Here is a 10,367-nt window from a genome sequence, read left to right as displayed (position 1 = left end):
AAAGCCAAGGATGTATAAGTACCAAACCATGTGAAGAGCTTTAAGACCAAAAAGGGTCTAAAAAAATTGAAATATCTAAATCCATCTAAGGTCAACTTTGCCTGAGGGATTTGGAACCTTACTTTCTTAATTCATAAAAGGACAATTTTAGAAAGTTATGTTATAAATCATGTCAGTACCGAAGCACTGACTACTGCGCTGATGATACCCTCGGGGACTAATAGTCCACCAGCAGCAGTATTTACTGGAGTATGTGAATCCATTCAAAAGAGAAAACTTGCATCTAATTTTGTGTTAAAATTAATAAACAAATATTGCAAACAGCAACTAATGACAACCACTTAATTACAGGCCCCTGACTTGGGACAGGCAAATTAAGAATTTGGCTTGGTTCAACACATTTGTAAGCGCTCAACCGAATTTTTGCAATTTAGGATGAAATTTGAAAAAAAAGGCAGGACAGGAGTTTTGAGTTAAAAAAAAGGCAGGATGAGACACTTGCAAAAAAAAAAGTCAAGATGACAATTTAGGTAAAAAAAAAAGTCAGGATAAACTTTAAAAAAAAAGGCAGGACCGAATAGAGTGGAAAAAAAATGCAGGACAAAATTTTTCATCCTAGCCCCCCATAAAAATCAAATGGTAACTCCCTCACTATTAAAACAATGAAATAATTTTTTGAAAGTGTTTTTGGCTTTTATTGATACAAATAAAAGTAGATATGCTTCAACTTTTAATGCTTAATAATGTTGAGATGCAAATTGAAATTACAGCTGTGTTCAGCACTTCTTCAGAAACGTTAATTTCTTTAAACCAACTGAATAATTTTTTTGTCAGTTTCCTTGGCTACTAACATAATTGATTTATTGTACTTCACAAATTGTATTTATTTAGTTGTATTTTTTAAATATATTTTGCATTTTCATGTTCAACATTTACTTTAATTATTATTAAAGCCATAGTTCTAGCAACAAAAACATCGTTGCTATGTATCACTGTAAAAGTATTGTTCATTGGGTACCAATTTTCATATTTGATGATGGCATCCAACCGCAGAGAATATAAAAGTATTACCAAAATATCAACACTGTTGTGACCTTTCAGAGCTATGTAAGACTTTCCATCACGACCAAAGTGATGCCAGTAGATCAGATAACACTTAGCAAAGTTTTGTTTTAATTGATTCACTGCTTCTTTAGATGTGTGAAATTTTTATCAATTTAGTTCTATATTGGTCACTTGGACTTGCTTTGCTCTTCTCATTAGTTATTTAAGTTACAACACACAGTAAATACCCTTTTAAGAACATAACTGCATGGTTTCTCTTCATTCGACTTCATCTGTTTATTTAAAATAAAATAATATAAGTTTTAATGTAAACTTTGCACTCTGTGAACAGTCATTTTGAACTTCAAATCAGCACCAAACTTGAAAGTATGAAAATTTGTTAAGAACCTTCAAAGGAATATATCTGTTAAGTTTGGTTACAATTGATTCAACACTTATTGAGAAGTTCAGTTAATTAATTTGATTTCACTTTATTCAGTGATTCTCAAGGAAAAGATATAAATGTAAAATGTTAAAATACAGACAATAGATGCCAAGTGATGGTAATAGCTAACATGGCCTTTGTCCAGGGGAGCTAATAAAAGAATGAGTGAATGGATCAGTCAATTAGATTGTATTCATATATTACTGAACACACAAGTAATATCACAAGCTGGCATGATTCAAATTTGAATAATGTTGATTACTAGATGCCCTGAAATTAATTTTTGTTGTTGATGAAAACCATTAAACTTCAGAAATCTTTGGCACATACAGCTTAAGTGTGCTACTTCCTGTTTCTTGTTAGGCTATCCAATTTCTCTATTTTGCTACTTTTTACAGTTCTTATAAATAAGATGTGGTATGAGTGCCAATGATACATCTCTCCATCCAAGTCACAATGTATAAAAAATTAACAATAATAGGTCAAAGTACGGCCTTCATCACAGAGCCTTGGATCACACCAAACAGCAAGCTATAAAGCTCTTGTTTATATTGAAGTAATTATATAAGTTATCAGATAGTGATGTTGTCTTGCTGATAGGTGGTAGTAGACAAAAGCTACTTCTTTTTTTTTAATACAAATGGATCAACATAAATTTAAACATAGCTGAAAAGTTTGTTTTTTTATGTTTTGCTTTGTTATAGGACTCTAGTTAATATTGGGTTCTGATTTGAACTAGTTACTGTCATACTATGAAATTTTTCATAGTGTGTGATAACTTTAAAACCAAAAGAAATTAGTGTTAAAAAGCTGATCTGTACAAGTAATGTAAAGCATATACTGTAAGAGATTATTCAGAAGAGAGGTAGGATAATTATTGGCTTATTGCAAAACAAGAGTGCACACGCTGAATTGTCTAGTCTGCTTTACGTATGATTGAATATATGTTCAAAATCTGTAATATGAAGGTTTTACTACAAGTATCACATAAACTTTACATTATCAATGTTGTATGAAAATGAGGTCAAGGTCAGATGAACCATGCCAGACAGACATGTACACCTTACAATTGTCCATACAACAAATACAATTGACCTAATACTTATAATATCTGATAAACTGACAAAAATACAAAAACTTTGACCAATGAACCATGAAATGAGGTCAAGGTCATATGAAACAGCCAGACAGACATGTACACCTTACAATCAATCCATACACCAAATATAATTGACCTATTGCTTATAATATCTGATAAACTGACAGAACCACAAAAACTTATCATTGACCAATGAACCATGAAAATGATGTCAAGGTCATATGAAACTGCCAGACAGACATGTAAACCTTACAGTTGTTCCATAAACTAAATATAATTGAAATATTGCTTATAGTATCTGAGAAATAGACCAAGCCACAAAAACTAAACATTGTCCAAAAAATCATGAAATCGAAGCCAATGTCAGATGAAACCTGCCATTCGGACATGCACACCTTACAATATTTCCATACACCAAATATAGTTGACCTATTACTTATAGAATATGAGATATGGACTTGACCACATAGCTAAAACCTTTATCACTGATCCATGAAATGAGGTCGAGGTCAGGTGAACCCTACCTGGCATACATGTAGACTTTGCATATAGCAAATATAGTTATCCTATTTCTCATAATAAGTGAGTATTTCACAATTTTTTTTTGTTCAAGCAGTTACTGAACCATGAAAATGAGGTCAAGAACAATGGACATATGACAGACGGAAACTTCGTAACATAAGGTATCTGCATACAAGGTATGAAGCATCCAGGTCTTCTACCTTCTGAAATATAAAGCTTTTTAAATAGTTTACGCCATTGCCGACGGATTGTTATCCCTATGTCTTGCATACTGCGACTTTCATCACAGGCAACACAAAAAACAACTGTAGCAAAAATTGCAATCAAAAGAAAAATTATAAGATATTTAATTTTCTAAATACTGCCATAATTTGACACTTCCATCATCGCTACAAGAGGCTAGAAGTCCAGGGATTTTAGGATGCCAACATACAGAGTTAACATCCTGTTCATGCGCTTTGGTTACTGAGCATATCATATTGAAAGAGGGCTGATTTTTATCTGAGCAGTCCTCCTCTTTGAAAACCCTTATACAGTCATCTCCACATGCTGTTGCTAAGTAACCTGTCACATGACTCCAATCAACATCATAAACTGTTCTATCATGGATTCCAGCTAAAGTACAAACACATTTCCAGGTAGGATTATTACCAGTAGTAACAACTCCTTCTGTATTTCCTGGCAAGTATTCCTGCCAGATTTTCACTGTTTTGTCATCACTACATGATGCTAATCTTGAACCAGATTTATCATAACACACTTTCCATACTGTGGAATCATGGGACTCCAGTGTGCAGTAACATGACCAATCATCAATCTCCTCTTTGAAGAGTTTGACTGTGTTGTCATAGCTACATGAAGCTAGTACTTCCTTATTTGGATGCCAAGTCACATGTTTTACATCTTGCGTATGGGAACTTATCACACTTGCACATTCAAAATCTTCATCTTCTGTTACTAAAACACAATAAAAACAAAATATTATAATTATTTGTATGACAATATAGTTCTTAATGTCTTATATCTCTGCATTCAGTGAATATTTGGATTTTACAACTTATTTCATATAAAGATCATGATTTCTATATTATTATTCAATTAGTGATTTCCTTTGAAAAAAATCTTAAAGGGGATATTTGCCACAGAATCTATTCTCCCTTGTTGTATTATTTCATCTTATTTTTTAAGGAAAATCAAGTTTAAACATGTTTATGTCAGAAATACAAATAGCTAAAAAACATGTCAAATAGCATATAGCTCAGAAACAATATCTGGATTATAATTTGTTAATAGCTAAATATACAATAGTAACATGGAATAAAAAACCCTTCATGGTTCAAAATTTCAATTGATTACTTTTACAACCTTTTCATCATGTATGTTTGTAAAATATAATGATTTTTCATTTTATTTGATTTGTTTAACTTCTTGTTATTATTTATTTATGGAAATATTTTATCATTTTAAGAAGAAAGAATTATTAATATTTATTTAAATGGTATATGTAAATGTGCAGTATACAAAAAGTGCTGAGGAAAAATTCATCCAAATACACATGTACTGTATTTTGAAAACAAGAAAAAAATAAGTTACAGAACGGAAACTAAAAATTTTGCAATTTTTCCATTTATGTAGCGCATAACTCTAGAACGGTTAGAGTGATGCTACCAAAATTCAATCTTGATCTGTATTTTGTGGTAATAAGCATTGTGTATAAGTTTCATAACATTTGGTTGAGGCAAACTTAAGTTAGAGAACGGAAACTAAAAATTTTGCAATTTTTCCATTTATAAAGGGGCATAACTCTAGAACGGTTAAAGTGACGACACCAAAATTCAAACTTGATCTGTTTTTTTGTGTTTATAAGCATAGTGTATAAGTTTCATAACATTTGGTTGAGGCAAACTCAAGTTAGAGAACAGAAACCAATTTTGGGATGTACGTACGTACAGATGGACAAGGGTAAAACTTAATGCCCCCTCCGCTACGGCGGGGGCATAATAAAGATAAATAAAAGAAGGATGTGTCTAAGGACATGAATGCCCCCGCTGAAGCTTTGCAATTTTCCAAGTTAAAAAGGGCATAACTCTAGAAAGGTAAATGACTCACTGCCCAAATTTGAACTCTGTCTGTGTGTTGTGGTTCTTACAGCATTGTGTATAAGATTCATAAAATTTGGATGAGACAAACTTAATTTAAACTTTAAGTGTGGAAACTGAAAAAATTGCAATATTCCAAGTTATAAGGGACATAACTCTAGAAAGGATAATACCATACTGCCAAAATTTAAACTCTGTCTGCTTGTTGTGGTTTTAAGCATTGTGTATGAGTTTCATAAAATTTGGATTAGGTAAACACAAGTTAAATAAAAAGTTTAAGTGTGGAAACGAACAAATTTGAAACTTTCCAAGTTATAAAGGGCATAACTCTAGTACGGTAAGTGACTTGCTGCTCAAATTCCAACTTTGAATGCAAGTTTTGTTTTTTTAGCATGAGTTTCATAAAATTTTGATTAGGCAAACTAAAGTGAGTGTGGAAACGAACAAATTTGCAATTTTCCAAGTTATAAAGGGGGATAACTCTAGAACAGTAAGTGACTCTCTGCCCAAATTCGAACTCTTTTTTTAGTTTTGGTTCTTAGCATTGTGTCTGAGTTTCATTAAAGGAATAGGCCTGGTAATCCCTTTTCAGCCCACAAATATAGCATTTTATTAATTTGTTAAAAATGTAAACTTTAAGCTATTTATAAGAAAGTACATGACATATCAACCAAATTTTGCACATATGTTATGATAGTCAAGAGAAAAAAAATTCTAACTTTAAAATTTGATGTTAGGCTATTTTTAGATTTTGCAGCGCCATCTATTGGAAAGGGCTTAATTTCCCAAAATTTCCACAAAAATGTCACAATTTTGTTTCTCTGAATATGCTAGATATGGTTATGTTTAGCTGATATTTGAATTGATTTTTATAACAAGCATCATTCGTCCTTTGAAACATGACAAAATGTTTTTGCTTGACTATAGCTATATTTTGGGGCTGACCAGTTAAAAAGGCCATTTTGGACAATTTTTGGATACTTCCTAAAAAGATCAACAAAAAGACATGAAATCTTTTAAAGTACTATGATTTTTTTAATGGTTTAAATATTTCTATAAAGGTTTACATGTGTGCTACAAGTTTTATGATTTTTGAGCTGGGGTCTCTTACATCGTTACCATGGCAACGGAATAAAAATGTGTAATTTTCACGTATTTTTCACAACAATCTGTATCTAATCATGAAAACTTATTTGTCTTTTGACACTGGCTTATGATATTTGGCATGTTGGTGTATTACAATAAGACAGTGTATCTCATAAAAATTCAAACCGTCAAATGACCTTGACCTTTGATCCCAAGGTCAAAATACTTGATTTTTTTACATTTTCTTATCTGGAGCACACCTTTTCCTCTCCCTTGACAAAATCTTTTAATACTTGACACTCAAGTGCAGCACCTCAATATAATGTGTCGCGTACCATGGATAATAACCTTGATCTTTGACCTTCAAGGTCAAATATTTAATTTTATATGTCACCCTAAAACCAAACATATTCTTTCTTGCCATGTCAATATGAAAATGAAGAGATGTGGACTGATTGCTTATGAGACAACTATCCACCACAGTTAAAATGAAGTGGTAGTAAGCAATTTATAGGCCACAGAACGTGCAAGACCTTTGCATTGCAGCTAAGGGTGTGTCCCTGGGGGTCATGCCCCGCCCCCTCATATAATAATGTTATTTAGATTTATCTAAAGAAAAGGGTTCAGAACCCCATCCTTAACCCATATTTAATCTTAATTGCCTTTCTAGTTCATCATAGGGGACATGCCCTGCCCCCTACATACCACTGATGGTAAAATAGCTTTAAATATGTTCATATCCCTACCTCTAAATCATATATATATTCTCAATCAGCATGACAACACCTTTGAGTACACCATATATGTTTTTGTGGGTTCGTGCCCCTTATATACACTGTTCAGATACCCACCCCTAAACCATATACAATAAATATATCATGTCTAGACCAATTAAGTGTAACATATATTTTGTCCCTCATGCGCTACCCCCTCGTTTCATAAATTGGTAAATATATTGAAAACAGTGCATATTATAATGCATTAACCATATATTCTTACTTGCAATGACAATCTTTTTTTTTTTTACCAGAGTGACTTCTACAGGGGAGACATTAGTTTTAATTCACTAAAACGGTTCTACCTAGTTGTAATTAAATTCAAAGACAATTTGGTAGAATTCTGACTTTATGCAGACAAATTTGAAATACTGTGAATTCAGAACTTAATGTGTGTAATAATATTAATGCGTATTCATGGTGACTGTCAAAAATTTGAGAATAATTAAAGCAAATTTAAATTATATTGAATATTGTACAAAAAATGTAAATGCAACTAAGTTCATGTCACAGTCTGGGCCATATAAGGCTAACTGCATGGTGTGGGGTTTCCAAGTTTGTTACAGATCGTGTGCAACCTCTGGGTGTACATTTTTGGTTAGTTAACTTCTGAGATGAAATGTTGTCTCCTTGACATTAACCCCATATCTGTTCTTGATGTCCCCCTCAGCATCACATTGCGGCCGGGAATATATAACTGCTATTCGTTCGTCTGTCCGTCCGAGTATCGGTCTGGATTGTAAACTTTCTAGCATAATAAATCATTATCTAATTTGGGTAAAATTTATGCAGTAGGTTTCTACAGACAACCGGTCAAGTTTGAAAATGAGCCCTGTTCGAATATTTAGTAGGCGCCGTGGGTGACATTGAAAATCTGTTATGTTATTCATATTGCAATAATTTCTGAATTTACAGAAATATATTTGGAAGGTCTTGATCAGAAAGTTTCGACATACATTGTACATGAAAAAGTCAGCTTGTTAGATTTCCAAAATAAACTAAGAAAACCATGAAGATTGATAAAATTGTAAAATTTTCCCAAAATTGAAAAAGAACTTATTATAATACCACATCTTCTTATTTTTATATTGTATGCTTTTTTGAGCAAGGAGAAAAAAAAACTTGAAAAAGACCTCATTATGAAGGCATTTGCGATCGCCTTAAAAAACAACTCCATATAAAATGTTTCCATCAAAAGAATGGTTATCATCAAATTAAATTAGAAGTTATTTTGAAACTTTACCTTAAAGAAAACAAAGGAATTGGTAGACAATTCTAATAAAGTGGAAACAATTGATGAAGCAGATGTAGTACATGATTCAGACTTCAATGAAGTACTACTGTCAGATATTGAATATATTGAACTCAAAATCAGTTGAAGACATTATAACGAGAAATTTTTGCTTCTTCTTCTGTCTAATATATATGTTTATATATCAGAAATATTTGTGAATGTATTATGACATGCATCTGTTACATCACAATTTGGTAGTAAAATGATTTTCTTGAGTGTTTGGTCCTTGGATTCAGCACGAACTGTACATTCAAGTCTGACAGTTGAATTCTTAGTTTGACTACATTTTGACAGTCTAAGAATCATGTCAGAGATTTGTTATAAGCATGTAATCTCCGTGGAATGGTATATTCTAAACAAACACCTATTTTGAAAAAAAAATTCTACATCCAACAGATCGATATCGGTGTCAACATTCAATTTTAATACAACTTCTATCTTCAGATTCACGTATTGTGTTTTATAAATGATGAAATCATCGAAATGTAATCTCCGTTCACGTTTTGGTGAAGAGTGCTTTCTTTCACGTCCGCACTTCTATGGAGTATGGCATGCCAAATAAACATTTTAGATAATAATTACGGATGGTGAATATATAAATTACAGATCAATAACTTACATTGTAATTCAGACGACATAAGAAGACAAAATGTGACAATTTTAATTAGTAAATTGTTTTAGTGTAACAGAGATGCTTTTTTTCTTAGATCTACAAAAAAACACACTGGATGTTTTTATATCAATATTAATGCAAGTAAATAATTTTAACCCGTTTTCAATATTAAAGATCTTGAAACTTTTATTATTAATATAAATTTGATACAGAATTTAATACTATTAAACAATTATGCAAGTAGTCATAAAAATTGCTCTGTCTAATGAGTTTAATAAATCATATTGCACAGGGAGAGAAGTTTTTAAATACTTTCTTTCATTAAAAATGAAATTACGACGTCGGCTGAGAGGGCATGGTATATATTGTCTGTTACATTTATTAACAACATCTTGTACAAATATTCTTTTTGAAAATAAAAACAGTTAAATAGAACAAACAAAACTATCCGTCACAATGATATATGAGGGTCTGGATTAGGGGGAAAAGTAGGGGGGGGGGGGGGGTTACATTTCTGTATTCTGTAATTTTTTTGGCCATTATCCTCTATTCAGTAAGAAATATGCTTATTCTGTAAATTCTTGTGTTCAGATCGTGCATATGAAAATTTCCTGTTGTATCATGATTTTGACATGATAGATCTTTTTGTCTGTATCAACGACATATGTATGACGACACTACCCCGTGACCCCTCATCCCTGAATCTGTCACTGTACTGCATAAATGATACCATTTATCAATTTTGATTAATATCTGATTAAAACAAAACACAGGGAAAAACTATTCTAATTTCTTTGTAATAATTTGGATATTAAATAGAACAAACAAAACTATCCGTCACAATGATATATGAGGGTCTGGATTAGGGGGAAAAGTAGGGGGGGGGTTACATTTCTGTATTCTGTAACTTTTTTGGCCATTTTTCTCTATTTAGTAAGAAATATGCTTATTCAGTAAATTCTTGTGTTCAGATCGTGCATATGAAAATTTCCTGTTGTATCATGATTTTGACATGATAGATCTTTTTGTCTGTATCAACGACATATGTATGACGACACTACTCCTTGACCCCTCACCCCTGAATCTGTCACTGTACTGCATAAATGATACCATTTATCAATTTTGATTAATATCTGATTAAAACAAAACACAGGGAAAAACTATTCTAATTTCTTTGTAATAATTTGGATATCTGGGATAATAAGCAGTAGATAAGATGACATTAGGTATTTGATCATACATGTATTTGGTTTGTAATATGAGGTACTAGTACTGCAATCTAATCAAAATACCGGTAGTAAATCGTTAAAAGTAGGTTTAAGAGAAATCTGAAATCTGATAGAATAAAAATTTGATCACCTGAACTAGATATTATCCTTGATAGCCCAA

General features: G+C 32.0%; 1 protein-coding gene across 2 annotated transcripts in view; it reads right to left on the bottom strand.

The window, feature by feature from the left end:
- Window positions 1-3,433: 3,433 nt before the first annotated feature.
- Window positions 3,434-10,367, bottom strand: part of LOC127728405 (probable cytosolic iron-sulfur protein assembly protein CIAO1 homolog) — a 37,903-nt gene continuing 30,969 nt past the window's right edge. For both annotated transcript variants that reach the window (XM_052235767.1, XM_052235768.1), the window contains exon 3: window positions 3,434-4,067. In XM_052235767.1, coding sequence (XP_052091727.1) covers window positions 3,457-4,067 — 611 coding nt within the window. In that variant the 3' untranslated portion in view covers window positions 3,434-3,456. The remainder of the gene's footprint in view (window positions 4,068-10,367) is intronic.

This window comes from Mytilus californianus, unplaced genomic scaffold (genome assembly GCF_021869535.1).
Source record: "Mytilus californianus isolate M0D057914Y unplaced genomic scaffold, xbMytCali1.0.p SCAF_2, whole genome shotgun sequence".
NCBI classification, from domain to species: domain Eukaryota; kingdom Metazoa; phylum Mollusca; class Bivalvia; order Mytilida; family Mytilidae; genus Mytilus; species Mytilus californianus.
Note: the sequence above shows the minus strand (reverse complement) of the source record. Positions and strands in the feature narration are given on the sequence as shown.